The 19,925-nt window shown below is 37.0% G+C and overlaps 2 protein-coding genes across 2 annotated transcripts in view; both read left to right on the top strand.

The window, feature by feature from the left end:
• Window positions 1–10,136: 10,136 nt before the first annotated feature.
• kcnk1a (potassium channel, subfamily K, member 1a) lies at window positions 10,137–16,791 on the top strand. Its single transcript, XM_026915967.3, has 3 exons — window positions 10,137–10,879; window positions 14,481–14,876; window positions 14,977–16,791. Exons 1-3 carry the CDS (start codon window positions 10,525–10,527, stop codon window positions 15,228–15,230), a joined length of 1,005 nt encoding a protein of 334 aa, XP_026771768.1. The 5' UTR covers window positions 10,137–10,524; the 3' UTR covers window positions 15,231–16,791.
• A 2,302-nt stretch (window positions 16,792–19,093) lies between these two features.
• Window positions 19,094–19,925, top strand: part of slc35f3a (solute carrier family 35 member F3a) — a 14,485-nt gene continuing 13,653 nt past the window's right edge. The window contains exon 1 of the mRNA XM_026915201.3: window positions 19,094–19,224. Within this exon, the coding sequence (XP_026771002.3) occupies window positions 19,166–19,224 (59 nt within the window). The 5' untranslated portion in view covers window positions 19,094–19,165. The remainder of the gene's footprint in view (window positions 19,225–19,925) is intronic.

The following is a 19,925-nucleotide window of genomic DNA, read 5'->3' as shown; positions in this document are numbered from 1 at the left end:
CATGAAAAGCATCGTAGGCACAGACCACTGATTTTTTTTTTTTTATAAAGGAAATAAGGCAGTTTGTTCATGATTTGAAACATCTTAGTATCCCAAACCTAATTAAGACACATGGAAAAACAGGCCATTTAAAAATTGAGGTGTTATATTAAAAATGCTATATAGGTTGAATGCCAGCATTAAACCCTTAAAGGCCCACTAAGTCATTTTCTTCTGTGAGTTTTGAATAGTATAACATTAATCTTAGACCTCTATACTGACACCTAGTGGATGGGCTGTAGCAGACTATATTCTGCCCCATGGTTCAGTATCATCTGATGCTGAAGCTATGATGCCATTAAAGAGATGTTAGAGTCAGAGTTATATTACTGTTTATTATAGCAATGTTAGTGCTTCAATACTATGAAATTAAAAACCAGGGTGACTGTTGTTATAGCAAGTGTTGACAGTATTTATGTCACTTTTAGTGGTAGCTGTATTTATCTCTCTAGATAATGCATCATACCTTACACTCCAGCAGTACTGTAGAACCAATAAAACAATTGTCTAACTAAATTAGCTTATACTACAGCGCTGCTGAATACTTGAATTTGATAATCAAAATAATCAGCTTTGCTAACAGTAACTCCGCTGCTGATTGGGCCACATTTTCCTATAACAGCATGCCCACCATTTTATCTCTTATATAACACATACTAACAAAGCAAACTGACACTAAAGTGTTTTGCCCCTGTTTTTCCCCTGTAGTGTGGTGTAGTCACCTAGAACAAGAGGTTCCTGGACTGATAAGTGCATTAGATTTCCTGTGTGGGAGCAAAGACTGATGTTTTAAAAAAACAAATCAGTAAAGCTGTATTGAGAAACTAGCTTTCAAACAAACAACACAATCATTTGTCTTACTTTTCTTGTGAGGACCATTCATTGACATAATTATTAATGCTGCTAATTAATGCTATGTCTACACCTAAACCCAACCCTAAGCTTAACCTCAGTAATGAAAAGGAAAACTTTTAGCTGAAGTTTTCATTTAAAAAAAATTATTTTCCTTGTAGGGTGAAACATATCTCTGTATCTCTAAACACAAACTAGCTTGCTCATTTTATCTTTCTGTCTGGCTCTATTCTTCAAATAAGCGGAAATGTTCTGAAGGACAGTGGCAGGTGGAATAAGAAGATAATACATGACTTGGCTTCATATCTCTTTAAGCGTGTGGAACCGTCATAATGTATTAGTCATTTGAGAATGGGAGAGTCGTAATTCTTTATAGACTATAGTTTTCACTGAAAAACAGAAATTAATTTTTATCTGTGTACCTTGCCACATTTCTTAATATGCAATATATTGATATTGCTTGCATTTTCATAAACTATTCCTCTGTCTTGCTTACATCCTGTTAATAGGTCTTCTGAGTGCACACAGCACAATCCTCTGTTCGAATGGCTAATTGAATTAACAGCTGAACACAAATGAATGCTATATGACTTAAGTCAGCACCAGGGAATTTGCTGGGTGAATATACACATATTCTAAACATTTCCTTAGCAGTCATGTAGCAGTCCTGAAAAAGGCAGAGAAGGAGATAAATCAGCAAACGTAACTCAGTGCTTATTCCTCAGATGAGTTTACAGCATGCATACTCCTGCCATCTTTGCATAGCCTAGGCTAGCTTAAACACCCCTGTGGGGCGGCCTTGTTGGCAGGAATGGGTTTTCCAGATGCTTCCGTCCAGCAGATAGAGTGAAGCCAGCACCATCTGGGAGCTCTCCCTCTCTTTCTCTACTCTGGCCAGGACCAAAACCTACCCAAGAAAACTGGCTTGTTCCGAGAGCTGTATTGGGCCAGGAAAATGCACTTATTCTTAACCTGAAACATATGCAGTGGTATGTATGTGTTGTATGTAGTCCCAATCAATGACATGCATCAAAAACTGCAGCTGAAAGCACACAAGTTGGTGTTTGACTTTTGCCAAAACACGACCCCAGACAAATAATCAGTCTGCCTTGGGGAGTTGTATCATGAAGGTACTTCCATGTGCAACAAATATAGAAAGACCATGATCAAGTGTCAGAGGATCAGAAAGCTGTACTGAAATTTCAACATATTGTTGCTGTCCTGCATGAGCCATCTGTCAATAGTTGACCCTCATTAGGTTACTTCAAGACAAATGTTGCCGGACACAGCTGGCCAGTCTAGAGACTTACCAGACAGTTAGGAAGATGTAATATGTGCGATGACATTATGTCAAACGAGATGAAAATCAAAGTGGATGTCTCTTCTCTGCAAATAGGACATGTAATCCCTGTTAGCTCCCTGGGTTTTCATCTGTCACTGTGTCATGCCATAACAGAGAGACAAATGTTGTGTTGAGAGTTGTGGAACCCTGAAAAGACTCTTAATGTTTTTATGGAGTTGTTCAGAGGAAACACATAGACATATTCTTCACTTGGTAAGATGCTTTTACCTTACGAACCATTGCTGAAATACTTACAAACATATTAATGTATTCCTGCTCCCTGAGATTAGTTTAAGATATAAGATTAATTTCTTATGAAATTATTATTTCTCTGTTATCTATGCCTATGATAAATGTACAATCTTTGTGTTTAGAAGTGGTGCCCTGCATGAACTTTTATATTATTCATCAATTGGGACTTTAGCATCACCATAATAATGCAAAAGTGTCGGACATTTAAATATAAAGAATGTTATATCAGAAACTGAACAAACTGATCAGTTATTGAGTACCTCTTACCTTGATTATCTGTGTCTTGCTGAAACTTCCTCCACAACTCCATTGTGTTTTAAAACAGGTTATAATGATTATAGACAAGGGAGAATCCACAGCATAGGGGTTGAGGGTTTGATTTATGTAAAGGAAGGCATTCAGTGTAAGAAAACTGAAATTCCTGATAGTACTACTCTGGAACGTGTCAAAATGAAATGCCTTTCATTGTATTTATATTTTATCCTCTGCCAACAGCTACAGATGTGTTCTTTGATCATCTATCTGATGTTCTTAAATGACACAAGGGACAAAAGTGCTCCTTATGAGGGATTTCAATTTAAACTGTTTAGATAAAGCACAAAGAAAAAGATTAAAGTCTACTAAATTTAGTCCTCTCAAAACCTGTTGGATTTTTTAAAGAAATAAACCAGAACACATAACAAAAACACAGTTTACTGACTGGTATGTCAGATCATAATCTCATTTCAGTTGCTAGAAAGCTATAGATAAAGATATAGAAATCAAACAGAATAGAATGGAAACAAAATTTCAGTTATTTCAAAGAAAGACTTGGAGCTACTGGAGAAATAAATAAACTACAATAAAATAAATGTAACAATATAAGTTCTGGCAAAATAAAGATCAGGCTTGCGATTACTTTTAGCCAACTTTTAGGTAAATTACATCTAAATTCACCAAAGTAGTGCATAAACATTATAATAATAATGCAATATGGCAGCTAATGAAAAAAGATTTATTTTTAAGAGGTATTTCTACTAATCTACTGATTAATAAAAGCCTCAGAAATCAAATCAAATACTTCTCTCCAGAATCACACAATATTAGCTTTCCATAAATGCCACAAACTGGATAAAATCACATCATGGGAGTACTGCAGGATTCAAATTTAGGACCACTATTATTTAACCTACACATCTGTGTACATATTGATGTGGAGATTCAGATGAATGCAGATGACACTTACTCTGGATGCAGCAATCATAAATTTGACTAACAAACAAAAATATAGCAGTTTAAAAGCATTTTGGTAAATAGACAAAAAAAAATTGGGAATGTGGATGATTTTAAATTCTTGGGTATTGTTTCCATTTACCATCAATAAATATATATAAGGAGAAAAGTCTCACACCTTAAAATAAAGCTTAAAATAAAGTGAGTAACTTTATAAACATGAAACATTTTAACAATATCATCACTGTAGAATACTATCCAAAGGCATATTAAATTTGAAATTTATGTATTCAGATGTGAACTGCTCCACCATCCCGAGATGTTTGTCATGAGTATATGAGCAGAATCACATTATAACATTTTTCTTCTTTTCTTATATAACGAAGTAATCACTCTAGGTCTGCATTTAATTACTGGATAGAGTACTCACAGGTATCTACTCTTAACCTAACCATTGATTATAAATTCCACATATATTTTAATATCTTTTTCCACATGGATCTGAAATAATCAATCATGTATTTATAAATTTACTGGACGTAGTAATCATATGTATCCTCTCCTAACCGTGTGTATCTTATAATTTAACTTATTCTGTAGATGACGACCTCTGTGTGTATGGACTGGTGGGTTTTGCTGTGTGTGTGGGTATGTGTGCGCTATGTACAGATTGATGGTTAGGGGATGTTGAGATGTGTATGGGTTATACTTGTTTGGGGTTGGAATTTGGGTTGCAGTTATGACTGTATAGTTTTCAGGCATATAATAGTTTTATTTTTGTTTTTCTCTGCTTACCTGTCCGGGGCCTGCCTAGGACGTTAGCTAGTAGCTTACTCTGGTGCAAAGCATCTCTTGTCTTTTGAGATAAATAAAACCCTGACAAATAAACCTAATAAAACTATAATAAAATCTTTTCATAAATTTTATTATAAACAAATGTATGAAATGAGAGCAAAAATGAGCAAGAAAGAAACATTCTCAGCCCAATAGCAGTGCTAGGTTAAATGTGGTACATATTTTTTCCTGTTTTAGTCAGTTTCATCTATTTTTTTTACACTTTCCCATTGTTTAGTTTATTAAGTCAACCATAACCAATGCATCATAAATAAACATTCATGCTAGACCTGTTCTTCAAATAAACTCAGACAAGGCCAAAATCTGAGCCTGTTGGACTTTTTTGGAAATTCTTACATGAGCTAATCAGAAGCACTGGCAGAGCATGACACATGCAATAATGCACACCAATGAGATTTAATGTGTATTGAAAAGAGAACAGAAAGAGCATTGTCTCAGCATTACATGTAATTGCACTGTCAGCAATACCATCATTTGCCATTACATGTGGAGATGTTCTAATCAGCCATGTATGAGCACGAAAGATTCTTTCTGCAGGTGACGGATTTAATTACACCCAGGAATAAAGCTCAGTGTTGTTTACATGGCCATAAATCCATAAATACCATGTCAAAACAAGACATTAAAGCACCCATGAACATGTAATTTCTAGCCATTAAAAATTTATATTTTTAATGGCTAGAAATTACATGTTCATGGGTGCTTTAATGAAAATTTTTACTGGCTGAAAATAAATTATTATTCAGCCTAAGGGGATTAAACAGTAACCAGAAAGACATGATATGTGAAAGCACACATTTTTTAATATATAAGGAAACTTCCTTGCTGAAAAGTTCAGCTTACTCTGATGAGGGACCAGCTGCCAAAACACAGGGCAAGCTGGTAAAACTGGTAGAGCATATTTGCTGGCTGCTAAAATATTTCTAAATTATGACTACTAATGCTACACTGAAGACAAGTTGTTTTTAAAGAAAATAACACAACAGTAAGGCTATTAGAGGATCACAGACATTTATTACTTCATTTAATAACGTAATAATGAAGTAGGAAAATAACTTACCCGCTGGAAAAAATGTTCTACCAGTTTGACCATCTCAGCTTGTGTTTTGGCAGCTGGTCAGACTAATCTGGATTTTTCAGCACGGTTTTGAATTATGGAAGCCAAAAAGTTTTCATGAAAGATATTTCAAACCATCTGCACAAATAAATAATAAAGTTTACTCCATCCATCATTTCCAACCCCCATTTAGAGCTTCACACTTTACTTAATTTGGACATATAGCTCCCTCTGGTGTTAGATGAAGTGTTTGTGAAAAGCCAGCTGGTGTTTTTTAAATTAGGGATGACAAAAGGAAATGAGCAATGCTATATTTTCTATGCAAAAGTTTGGGCACCCCTGGCCAAATTATTATGGCATCTGCGAAAGTTTGGACACCCTATTAAGTCAGTACTTAATGCAAATGCTTTAGCCAGCTAGAAAAAAAGGTAAAGCTTTTCAGGTATGTCCTGTGGGAGATCTCTTTTTAGCTCCAGTTTCTAGACTGACTAAGTCACACTTGCGTCAAGAATTTGCTGATAGATACTGGAGTCCATTCTTCCATATACCTCTGCAGTGTTTCCTGTGCCACTGTCTGCTATATAACTCCAAAGCATAACAAATCCACCCCCATGTTTAATATTTGGCAAGGTGTTCTTTTTGTCAAGTGCTGCTCCTTTTCTCCTCCAAACATACCTTTGGTGATTGGACAAGTTCCATTTTTACTTCATCAGTCCATAGCACTTATTTGCAAAATGGCTCTGGCTTGTTTGTTTTGCATACATCAGACATGCACTTTTGTGATAAGCTCACAGATAAGGTTTCTTTCTGATCACTCTTCAGCACAGATCATGTTTGTGCAAGCAACTCTGCAGAGTAGAACAGTGCACCACCACTCCTGTGTCATCTAAACCTTACTGCACATCCTTGCTATCATTTGGGGATTTTGCTTTGCCTTTATAGCAAGGATGTGCAGTTCTATCTGAAAGGTCCCGTTAACTGCTATTTCTTAATGACATTTCAGACAGTGGAAATTGTGAGCTGGAAGCACTTTGAAATCTTTTATAGCCTTCCCCTGCTTTGTAGGCATCAATTAGCTTCATTTTCAGATCCTCAGTAAGCTGCTTAGAGGAGCTCATGATTGTTGAGTGTTAGCACAAGGTTTGAAGAGTCAGAAAAGTTAATATGCTCTGGAATTGTTATTCCTAATGACAATTCTTGATCTGCCTAATGAGACGTAATGAGTCATATAAGGACTAACAAATTATTAAGTTCTGAGACTTTACAATTGGAAGGGTATCCAAACTTTTTTACATGCCACAATCAGTATTTGTTTTCTATTTTTTTAAGTTAATCAACCATAAAATACCTGCACATTGACATTTGCAGAAGATATTAAACATTATTATTATTATTATTATTATTATTATTATTATTATTATTTTTTTTTTTTTTTTTTTAAGTTTGCTTCAGGGGTTGTGTTTACTTTAGTGGACTGAAATAACTTAATTCATTGTCGTGCCTGCATTCAGGCCGGTTCTTCATGACCAGTGTTGGGAACCTGTACTCGAAAACATTGAAGTAAATATCTTAGGAGTATTGCTGACAAAAAAGGTAGGCCTAATATATTCCAGCTGATAGACAGAGAACACGTCAAACTCCTTTTCAACTCAATGAACCACCACATAGGCTCAAATGTGCACCTTTGCTGATATTTAGCTTTATTCCAGACAGTTTTGGTAAGCATTGATAATGAATTCAAAATCCAAGAAAGTGAAAATAACAGTTTTTTTTTTCTAGCTCCTTTCTAGCTCCTTGTTTCCTAAAAATGAATTTAAGCTAACATTACTTTGTGGCTTACAGTTGTCACCTGCTTCCTCTTATTCCTTCTCATTTCCTATTTTTTGTTTGACTTCCTCATAGGTAGGCCTATTCATTTTTACTGCAGTGGGCACACATACATGTGACGAGGCACTTTATTTCTGCATATCACCTATTGGGGGTTTTAGAGGGTTCCGCATTTTGACATTTGTCATTTCCTTACACTTCTATACATCTGCTCTGCACTGCACATTTTTTGTTTACCCCGAGCACACTTGTCTCATCAGTTTATTCGCAAACTCTTCATGAGATTAAAATGGGCATATTAGATCAGGAGAAAACTAGATCGTGAGAAAAAATAGATCAGGAGCAAAAAAATTGGTGTTTCTCTAGGGCAATTAACCACTCTAAGGCACAGGGATCGGTTTAAATGTTATTTGCAAAAAAAGGAAAAAGGCCTTTTTTTATCAAATTGTGCAATGCAGGTAAAATATATGTTTTAAATATTAGAATCATCTTGTTAATGAACAGCATGTATTTTTTTCACATTTTGATTATTGCATATTTTGGTAGACATGTATTTGTAAGAGCAGATGGTATCCATTATAAACTTGGTAAACTTGCTTCTCACTTCTACTAGGCCAGAGATCTTACGTGTCTTATTCCCTTCTAGAAATAGCCCCAAATGGCTGAAAGATCTACTATTGGTCACCTTTTACCAACTGGCCAATGCTCAGGATCCACAGTCAACAGCCTATATTCAAGAGATGCCACAGTGGAAACTGCAGGGTGGGCAGCAGCAAGTTGTGCTATTGCAGTCTTGAGGCTTAAAACCACTTACCAGTCACTAAGAACAGGTCTTTCACACTCACCACATTGCACCATATTAGCCATATTCTCAGAACACATATATGCCTATAGGGGCACAAAGGCTAACAAAAGCTTTAAAACAGATCACATTAGAAAGTTAGTTCAAAGCATGTGTCTTTAGGTCTCCCAGGATGACTATACTATTATCTGCCTATTTTTATTTACTCTAAAATAAGAGCATAATTTATTGAATGAATATTAATAGAAATTTTAAATATTAATACATGCCTTCCTCCCCAAATCGAACATGGAAAAAAAACCATCCAAACTCTATCTAGTAATATAGTATATGTAAAAGTGGAGAAAAGTGCTTGCCACCTACTACAAGGACAAATTTGTACGATTATCATGCAGCAAGCAAACTGACCTTGGTGCAACAATGCTACATACTGAACAGACATCTAAAACATGAGACTAAACAAGGCCTGGTGGGGCATTGGTGTTTTGACTAGATTAAGCATGTGCCATTTAAATATGCAGGAAACAGACAGATTGCTATTAGAGCCAAGGTCAACAGCACCATATCATAATCTCTGTATTCAGATGTCCAATAGGTAGGCTAGGCAAATAATTGTAAATGGTGTGGTTGTAGTTCTTGCGCAATGTTGTTTCATAAGCATAGCTGGGTAGGCAATGAAATTAACAAGATACATAGAGTGACTGCTATATTACATACATCATCCTCATATCTACAATTAAACATTTTATGACATAAAAGTATATAGGTCTGCAATAACTAATTGCTAGTAACCATCTATTGCCATATACAACTTTTCTATCCTGTACATCATTGGAAACCATAAGTATGGTTGATCAGGTATTCTTTGGTAATGCACCAATCTTAACACTAAAACTGTAGTCTGTATGGCCATGATAACAGGTACAAAAGTGTTGTTGGAGGTTTAATAATAGTGTAGACATACTGGCTACTTCATTAGTCACACCTACTTTGTTGGTGTAAAGTATGGACTGTCAAATTAAACATACCAAAAGATGGCTAACAGTCAGTAATTGTATAGTTTATGAAGTGCACCTGTATGACAGCTGGCCCTAAAAATCACACTTTACTACAATGAGTTTGCATCACTTGTGCAGAGTAGGTTCATGTACAATGTAGGTTCTTGTACAGTGATCACAATGATGTACAATGTAGGTTCATGTACAGTGATCAGTGATCACAATGATGTACAGTGCAGGTTCGTGTACAGTGATCACAATGATGTACAGTGTAGGTTCGTGTACAGTGATCACAATGATGTACAGTGTAGGTTCGTGTACAGTGATCACAATGATGTACAGTGTAGGTTCATTTACAGTGATCACAATGAAGTACAATATAGGTTCATGTACAGTGATCACAATGATGTACAGTGTAGGTTCATGTACAGTGATTAGTGATCACTATGATGTACAGTGTAGGTTCGTGTACAGTGATCACTATGATGTACAGTGTAGGTTCGTGTACAGTGATCACAATGATGTACAGTGTAGGTTCGTGTACAGTGATCACAATGATGTACAATGTAGGTTCATGTACAGTGATCACAATGATGTACAGTGTAGGTTCGTGTACAGTGATCACAATGATGTACAGTGTAGGTTCATGAACAATGATCACATTGCAGGAGACTGAACCTGATTCATCCAGCCATTTACTTTTAAAACCCTCAACCTGCCTAGAAGCTTTTATGCAGACCAAGAGAAAGGATGCTTTCAGTAAGAGTCTTCTCCGAAAGCAGAACAAAAAGGTGTGGAGTACTAAACCCTGCCCAGAGACACACATTCATAGCTGTTTCTCTTTTTCACTTCGTGCTTGTAACAAAGCCACACAAAAGCATCTCGCTAAACGAGTTCAGCCAGTTCACTGATTAATATCATCGCCCGAAGGTGGAGACCTTTTGCTAAGTTATGCGGGTGGCAGTACGAGTTTTGTATCTAACTCGACCTGAACGTGTGCTACTCTGAGTTTACAGTAAACGTCAGCGCTGTGATTGAGAAGCAGGACGCGCCCTGCCTGTCCTATGGGCTGAACCTGAGCGAGGTGACGCGTGGAAGGAAGCGACGCCATGCGCTCAGTCCACTCGACACTGCTCACATCACCTTAGCGTCACATCACGACATATCAGCCAGAAAGCCAGGTTTATCCACACGGCAGTCGTGTGGTTTAGGTTTATTCTAGCTAGCTGCACATTCGATAGCTTAAGAGGTGCCTGCTGTGTTTGTATCATCCCTCCTGTGACAGAAAATGCTCGAGTGTCTCTGTGGGAACTGGTGCTTGCGTCTGATTGAAGGAAACAAATCGACGTGCTATTTTCTGCTCTTGCTCCTTGCCTATGTGTTATATCTGATTTTTGGGGCTGTAGTTTTCTCTCTGGTGGAACTGCCGTATGAGGACCTGCTTCGACAAGAGCTTAGCGCCGCTAAGCAGCAGTTTCTGCGGGAGAATGAATGCTTATCCGAGGAGAAACTGGAGGCTTTCTTGGCCAGAGCGCTGGAGGCGAGTAATTACGGTGTGTCAGTCTTAAAGAACAACTCCACCAACTGGAACTGGGATTTCACCTCAGCGCTGTTTTTCGCAAGCACAGTGCTCTCCACGACAGGTGAGGCAGGCCATCAGCTACTAAAAATAGCCTCGCGCAGAGGCTGTAGCATTACCTATAAAATATTTACAGCACTTCCTGTTTGCTTAGACGACCATCGCGAGACAAACTACTGCCTTTGAATCTAACGTCTTGACGTGTGATATTCAGTAGGCCCCAATCAGCAGCACCATTCTCCTTCACTGGCCTTGCAAATGCAATAGTCATGGTTAAACCTAGTCTTACATTCATTCATTCATTCATTTATTAATTAAAAAAAAGCACCTGTTTTTTTGGGCAGTCTGTCTAGTGGTATGAATAAGGGTCTTTGGCAGTTTTTTTGAATTATACATTTCATTAATGTTGGCACATCTGACATGGTTACAATAAGAAGTGCAGTCAAATATAATGGCATTGTGAGTCAGGCATTTCTGATCAGTGCAAGGTGACTGCTACACTGCCAGGGCATGTGGATGCTCCAGCATTAGCACAGAAGGACTTTTAGTGGCCAGTGCTGCAGCACTGCAGGTGTCCTGAAGGTTGAGTGAAGGAAAACTTGGTGTTATGTTTCCTGGACTTAAGTAACTTAATCCGGTGTAGGGATCAGAGCAAGGTGTGCATGAGCACGCTATCCTGGCAGCAACCTAGCTGCTGGGTTTTATTGTACGACACAAAATAAGGTTTGTTCTAAAGCCTAGACTGAGTAGACTCCTCATGTACTCCCCATGAAAGACATGTGCAGGTGAACAAATGTGCAGGTGAACACATATCTAAAATGAAAAACCTTCGTTTGATGTTATTTTTCAAGTTACTGAAATTATTCATTTCAAGACATCTATGTACATATATACAGTGAAAGAAAATGTTGTTCCACCAGAACCATGGTGCAACATATTACCACACTACATACATAACACTACATTAAGTGCAAATATATGTCATATGTAAATAAATCTGCCAGACAAGGCACACCAAAGTAAACACTAACTACCGAGAACAACAAGAGAATAATGAAGATGAACTAGGTGTCTTAATGTATAAATGCTGAGCATAGCTATGCAAATATCAGAATGTAAACTGTAAAATAACAGCACATAAGTGTAGCAGCATAATGATATAAATATTATGGGTGAAATGATACACTCTGGTCATGATTCATTTCGATTCATGATACTGGCTTCACAATTTCAATTTGATTTGATTCTCAGAATATTCTGAACAAAATTTGAATGAAGAAATATGTATAAAACTAAATAAATCAAAGATACCTATGAATAGAGGTTTAATGTAGTTAACAAAATGTACTACAGGTGTACCATAACTTAAAAATAAATAAATAAATGTATAAATGTTCTGAAAAATGTTTATTGAATAAATGAAGTGTCTGTCCTGGGGACTTAAGCATAACAAGCTCCCGTAACAGAGATAAAGCTCCAAAGTTGGCTAAACTGCTCGATTTTTGTGGTCATTAGTATTGGTTGAAAGCTAATGAAGAGCTCTTTTTAACTGTTATAATGAGGCTGTGTAACATATAATGCGTGTTGAATGTTGAATCTATCGGGCTATCAGACTTTACAAGTGCAGATCTCGCAGGCTCTTCAAGAAAGAATGTGACCAGCATGCGCTCTATATATTTTAACGCTGTGGGTTGCACAGATTGGGACCTCTAGTGTTAAAACATGCACTACATGTATAATTAATAGAACGCTTTCACAGTGTGAATCGCACAATTCCATATTGCACATCACCACATTTTCGTGCGTCATGTCACCATGTATCGTTAAATCTCTAATGAATATGCAAGTAAACAACAGCAGATAATACTCTGATTGTAAGTGCAAGTAATGATGGGTGTAAGGTGAGTGAGTGATCTGGTTTGTTCATGTAAGATCAGGTGGATGTAGAGGGCAGCAGGGTGTTGAGGCTGCCTGGGGGAGGAGCTGTTGCAGAGTCTAGCAAAAATGGCCTAGATACTGTGGTATCTTCTGCCAGATTACGTGAGAAGAATGGGAGAGGTCATGCATAATGCTGGTGACTTTATAGATGTAACAGTTAAGTGTTCTCAGAGGAGGAGAAACAGAAAGAGCCTCTGAAAGTTCACATACCAGATAGTGCTGAAATGTATACTTGCTTTTAACTATACGTATTTAAGATGGCTGCCGTGCGTATCCTGACTTCATTCAGCACATTGATTGTGCATGTCCAAAAAATAATAATAAGGCCTGGTTTTTACACCTGTATCTGTGTATTTGTGACTTCATACTTGCAAGTAAAGTGATCAAGTCCACTAGTTGGCTGAGAATGAAAAAGGTAATGAAAGTCTAGCATTTCCCTGCAGAATGCGTGAAGAAGAAGCTGATTGATACTACTTACTGTACTTCTGGGTTGTAAATCACAGATAATGTGCTGTCGAGGCAGTAGGGTAGTGGTAGTGATTAAGATGGGCTCAGTGGTTAAGATGTTGGACTTCTGATGAGAAGCTCGTGAGTTTGAATCCCAGCACTGCCAAGCTGCTATTGCTGGAAATGTAGGGAACGGTTCTCAGATTTTCAGAGAAAGAAAGAGATGAGTAGGTATTGCATATTAAAAGAGAATAATATCTGCCTAATGCATACCATTTCTGTAATGCACATAAATTTTTAACTTTTATTTAACATTCATGTTACCTACCCCAACCCTTTAGCTTGCCATCTAACATGAACTGAAACACTATTTTTAGTTGGCCAGGTTTGCAATCAGATTAAAGAATTAAAGCATAATGATTGACACTGGCGTCTCCAAAATAAACAACCCATGTAGTGCTAGAAACTGCTAGAGTAGCACTTCCACAGTGTTTTTATGTGGTCTGTTCATGACTTATTTAGGATCAGAGTTTTCCTGAAGCTCGGCCAGATCAGATAACTTTGTCATGTTTACAATGTTGAGATTTTATTATACAAACCTGAAAATCATTTTCAGACAGTGTAAGTTTTGTCTTTTCAATGTGCCTATGTATAATTCAAGTGTAATATACAATGTGTTGACTACATAAAATACAGCTTTCCTGCTTTTTTATGGTACTAGGTGGAGATCATGATTATCTCTGTCAGTATGAGTGAGGTCATGGTGAGATCACCTATGTAAGGTCATAGTTTTCAATTTGAGACACAGCTATTGACAATGATAACGATAACGATAATAAAGAGAAATATTATCCATGCATTTAACATCTGCCTGCTGCTGAACAGTGACAAATATGTCCTAGAGTAGCTGGCATGAAATCACTTAACATTTTACAGATTGACAGTGAATCGCGTCAGACAGGGACATTTAAGCTCTGCTCTGCCATTTGGTGGATATCACCTTTAATGTTCCAGATGTATACAAGGTATGCAGGTAAGCATGAAAAAGTTGCTGCTGAACCACATGCTTAGTTACACATATAAACCAAGCCTTAAGATACTCTCTTTATTTCCTGTTTAGAATGTGGTTAGTAAGGTCACGAAATGTTTGCTCACCTTTGTCTTGCCTGGGAATGGAGACAACGCTGAGCTATCATTTCCGTACCTATAATGTATGTGTGTTGTATTCCTATGCATGAAAGTGTCTATCTGACTGAATCTGTGCTTATTTGTGTTTTTAGGGTATGGCCACACGGTGCCCCTGTCAGATGAGGGAAAGGCCTTTTGCATCTTCTACTCTGTGGTTGGGATCCCATTCACCCTCCTGTTCCTGACCGCAGTGGTGCAGAGGGTCATGGTGTTCAGCACTCGACGGCCTGTGGCCTTCGTACAGCGCCGCTGGGGTCTGTCCAAGTCTCTGGTGACAGGTGTGCATGCGTTTGTGCTAGCCATCATCATGGTCTCCTGCTTCTTCCTCATCCCTGCTGTAATCTTCTCTGTGATGGAGGAGGACTGGAACTTCCTGGAGTCGTTCTACTTTTGCTTCATCTCACTCAGCACCATTGGCCTGGGTGACTACGTGCCAGGAGAGGGCTACAACCAGAAGTTCAGGCAGCTCTATAAAATTGGAATTACTGGTGAGCATGAAATTTAAATTAAATGTAAATTAAATGAGCCTCACAAAGAAATGAGTTTTGTATTCCCATGTTACTGTATATGTCTGTCTTTTCTTTTTAGTCTATCTGTTACTGGGCCTAATCGCCATGCTGGTGGTTCTGGAGACATTGTGTGAGCTTCAACAGTTGAAGAAACTAAGGAAGATATTCTATCTCAAGAAAGAGAGATCGGAAGACCAGCTTACAATCATGGAACATGATCATCTCTCTTTCACATCTATGTCTGATCAAGGAGGCCCAGTCAGAGACTATAAGACAGATCTTTCCCCTGACATATCCCCAATAGCAGCCAGTGATTCTCCTGTCGTTAGGTAAGGTCCTAAGCAATAGTCAGATTTAGATAGTCAGTGATCAAATGCTTCTGAATTAGATTAGTGGTACTTGAAATAATGGTTGGACTACATGCCAACTTTTACAAAATGGACATATGATTGTAGAAGTCATAGTATAGCTTGTCATTGTGTAATAATAAATTATTAGACAGGAGATAAATCATGTAAAATCTTGAAATTGTTAGTAGACTTTAATTTGTTCTTAACTTTTAGGTATTAAATATCTATAGGGATATATAGAGTATCATATAGTAAGTTAAAGGATTTAAAAGGGATACAAATTGGGATATGTACCTAGGCTATTGATTGTCATTAATACGAAATCAATGTCATCGACCATTCTATGAATGTGTACTGATAGAGGTACCTAATTAAGCACTTTTTTCCTGTGTTTGTATACATGTTACCAGTGCCACAACTGTAACTGAGCTTTAATTATGCATATAAAACCCTAGTCAAAAGTTTGGGCACACATACTCGGAGAGGGTTTCTTAACTTGTATTATTATTCGCATTTAATAATAACAAAGTCACCAGAATTATGAAATAAGATGTATGGAATTATGCAGTAACCATTAAGTGTTAAACAAATTACAAGTACAATGTTTTAGATTCTTTGTAGCCTTGATCTCAACTTTAGATACTCTTCACATTCCCTCAGTCTTAACGTTCCCACATGCTGAGGACTTGTTGGCTGCTTTTTCTAAATGTGCTAATTGAAAACTTTTTTTTTGTGTGTGTGTGTGTGGGGGGTATTAAAAATAGTTTTTAATTTTTCTTTTGGTAAGTGAATTCATACATAGCCAAATCATTAATTTAAGATGAATTATAATTTAAGAACTTTAAGATGAATTATGTTTCAAGCATAAGCCTATAGATCAAAAATGTATTTAAGATCATAAGAAACTTAAACGAGCATTTAGGTCCTAACATCACTAACACATCAAGTGTATCCAAACATTTGACTGTGGCCTTACTGTTGTCTCATTAAGGTAGTTAATTCATGTCCTGAGTAAATACAGACAGGTTGTTAATGACATCATGCAATATAGGCACATCTGTAAAATATAAGCACATCTGTAAAGCAGAAAACGCTAGTCATATAAATATATATAGGTGAAAACAGACCACATATCCTGGATTCATATATGATTTGCGTTAACTGAAAAAGGCTGGATTCTCATGCTGTATTAGCTGATGTTGCAGCAGTATATACTGTACTTGCTCCCTTGAGGGCACTGTTTTGCATTGTATTAGGAGAATGATGAAGGACTGTATCAGGTTTACAGACTCCGTGGGAAATTGTGGTGATGAAGACTGCAGCTTGAAGCCACAATTCCCATGATTGGGATAATACATAAACCTTTTTTGCAATCTGTCTGTGTAATGTTTGTCACAGTACTGATACTTGTATGTTACAGTTCCTGAAGACAGGGTATTGAAGAATCACTGCTACTAAATTCATATGTTAATTTTGTATGTTGGAGTTAGTGTTTGTAAATCCTCAATATTGTGAATAAAATGTGCTGAAATTTAAAACTGTAATACATGTGCAGTAGGTTGACCCATCTTTATTATATAGTTTCACTCAACTGTGAAAATAAGATCATCTATGGGCTAAACTTACATCTGTAGATATTTGTTAGTCATGTAAACACTGTACTCATCAGCCACACATCAGACTTGTACAAACACAGCCCTGTAGACAGTGAGTTCATTGCGAGGCCATGTATCCATGTTTGGGTGAACTGCTGGATCACTGAGGCCTTGTGACCAGCAGCAGCTGTACTGTGTGTTGACAGTTTATCAATATGTCTGCTGAGGTCTGTTAGCAGGAATGTGTACACTCCTGCAGGAAGTGGATGATGTGCTACTTTAATAGTCATGCTGAAAGTGCATCAGGGTTAACAGTTTCTACAAAAAAAAACTGCTGTTGTCATCAAGTTTGAACTGATTAGATTCAAAAGAATTTTCTGTGTTCTTCATTTTAGAGGGAAGAACAATGTTGTCTCTACAGAAGGAGGTTGGAAAGACTTATATGTCACTGTAACACTGTAATGCTCCTTATGACGCATTTCATATTACTTTCATTGATGTTTACACGGCAATAAAAAAAAAATCCTGATTACCCAGATATCTCCGCACTACAGCTGGTCTCTGGCAAACCATACAAAATGATTTAATGCTTTTAATAACAACAACTTCAGTTGGTTCAGTTGTTTCTTTATCTTTATCAGCCTTATGGAAATGATAAACAAAACAGGTCGTCACCTTTATGTGTATAGCACTTTTAAAGACAACAAGTGTTGACCAAAGTGCAGTATGATATCATCAGATAAAGCCAATCAGCAATGGAATAAAATACAAATCAAAGGAAATAAAACAAGAAAGAATATTAAAAGACTTGAGACTACAGATCTTAAAATGACTCAAATGCCTGGGAGAAAAAAAATAAAGTTATATTAAAAATGTCTACAGTGCAGGATGCTTCGATTTAAAAAAAAAAAAAAAAAGTGTACGTTGTTCCATAATCTTATGATAGAAGTATATCAATTTCCGTGAAAATATACAAACACACACACACACACACACACACACATACTGTATATATATATATATATATATATATATATATATATATATATATATATATACATACATACATACACACATATATATACACACATATATATGACAATATGGCATATGAGTTTCTTATGGGGTAGTTTAGTTTCCACTCACATTCCTTTCACTTCCCAAACCATGCAGGTAGGTGATTTGTCTACTTTAAATTTCCAGTAGGTGTGAATGAGCTTGCAAATGTGTTTGTGTGTGTGTGTGTGTGTGTTTATTTATGCTTGTGTAATGGTTTGCACATTAGTAAGCACAGAAGCAGAAACAGAAAGAGTGGATGGAGAAAATCCAGTGACAATTCATTTTATTTTAAACGAGGAAGACCCGCTATCAGCAACAGGAAAATATTTTTGTATGGAAACAAGGGGAGGGTGTAGATCAACTCACAGGTTGTGGCATACTATAATAAATTCAATAGAAATTCTAATTAACAGTATGCCTAATTCTATCTAAACTCCAGGAAGTAATTAAATGGAGATTGGTGCAGAAAGATTCTGTATCAAAGCTTAAGAAGTTATAATCAGAACTAGGCTTACAGATGATTTACATGATAACGCAGTAGTCTTTATAGATTTGCATGGTTTTGCTAGCTAAGTGCCAACAAAACAATGCAGCAATATTATAAAAAATACAAGATTAAAATCCTTTTTACACACAAAGAAGAAACAAACAAAACAATTACTAAAAAACATTCAACCAGCTACTTGATAGTGAGAGAAACACTTTGGAGTTGGAGTCTAGGTACTCAGTAGAGTATCATCACATAATGCTAGATCAAAATCATATTGTCATATGGACAAGTTCTTATTAAGTCTGGTGTTTTTCATGGTGGCTGAAACTGATATTATGTTTTAAAAGCAGTAAATAGCCATAAATATATAATGCTGTAGGCTATAGATATCAAACATTTATTTGTCAGTGTGTCAGAACCAGTCAGCCATGTAAATATTATAATCATGTTTCTGCTGTAGCCTCAGTATTAATGGAGCTGAGCGTGTGCAGAGTGAATGTGAATGTTTCTCCCTGTGGTATCATTCATCTGAAGTTGTCCAGCTGCTTATTAGTGAGCACTGTCAGAGCTTTTTGCCTGAGTAAGCACAGGTCTCCTCACTGGCTTCCAGGAGGTGAGGAAGTTCATCTCAGTCAGTCCCCTATGTACAGCTCGCCCCACCCTCTTCCCAAACACACACCCACCTGCGCCGCCAGCCATCTTTCAAAACCTAGCTCTGGGCAGTGATGCTGCCACACTGCTGGGAGAAGATCCCACACATGATGTGCCGGCGCAATGCAGAGAGACAATCAAACTCCGGCATCTTCCTCACAGCTGCAGCCACAGACAGACAGGTAAAGTCTTTTATTTTCTAACTTCCGGGCCAGTAGTCTGATCAAGTGTTTCACAGTGTAAGCTGAAAACTTTAAAAAAAAAATGCATTTAGTAAAAGCAACATACTTTGTTCTTTTTCTTTTTTATCTCAGTTAAAATGTTGGATAAATTGATTTTATGATTATTTTGGAGTTCAAACACTCCCCACTAATGAATGATTTGAATGATTTGCTCCTTAAACCTGGATCCAGCCACAGTCTTGATGATAAGGGGGTGGAGGATTCAGTTGTATTATATTTAAAGAAGGCACATTTGGTTAGAATGTTTCAGTACAAACCTACCCAACATGCCTTCCTACAAGTTCAGGTTTTACCCTGAAATCCACTCATTCTGTGGGACCATATAATTTAAATAGATTTTTAATTAAAAAAAAAAAAATCTAAACACAGCGAACAATACAAGCCATGGCATAAAGAATCATAAAAAGTGATTTTAAGCAAATATCAAATTTTGGGCCAATAGCATATGTGTTTAATAGTAGATGAGATGAACAGAAAAGTACAGCAGGGCTTGAGATGACTGAAGTGACAACTCTGCAACTCTGTACCTGGCTCCCACACTATCCTAAGCAGTCTATTTTAAGATTCTTGAAGTTTAGACAGGACCGATTGAGTCTGAGATAGGGAGGTAAGACGAACAGACCCTAGTGTGCCTTATTGAT

Source organism: Pangasianodon hypophthalmus, chromosome 12, assembly GCF_027358585.1.
Source record: "Pangasianodon hypophthalmus isolate fPanHyp1 chromosome 12, fPanHyp1.pri, whole genome shotgun sequence".
Taxonomy (NCBI): domain Eukaryota; kingdom Metazoa; phylum Chordata; class Actinopteri; order Siluriformes; family Pangasiidae; genus Pangasianodon; species Pangasianodon hypophthalmus.
Note: the sequence above shows the minus strand (reverse complement) of the source record. Positions and strands in the feature narration are given on the sequence as shown.

Coding starts and splice junctions, on each gene's coding strand:
- kcnk1a (XM_026915967.3), top strand. CDS start 10,525: ATGCTCGAGTGTCTCTGTGGGAACTGGTGCTTGCGTCTGATTGAAGGA. Junction 10,880..14,480: donor CACAGTGCTCTCCACGACAG/GTGAGGCAGGCC, acceptor TTGTGTTTTTAG/GGTATGGCCACACGGTGCCC. Junction 14,877..14,976: donor CTATAAAATTGGAATTACTG/GTGAGCATGAAA, acceptor TTTTCTTTTTAG/TCTATCTGTTACTGGGCCTA.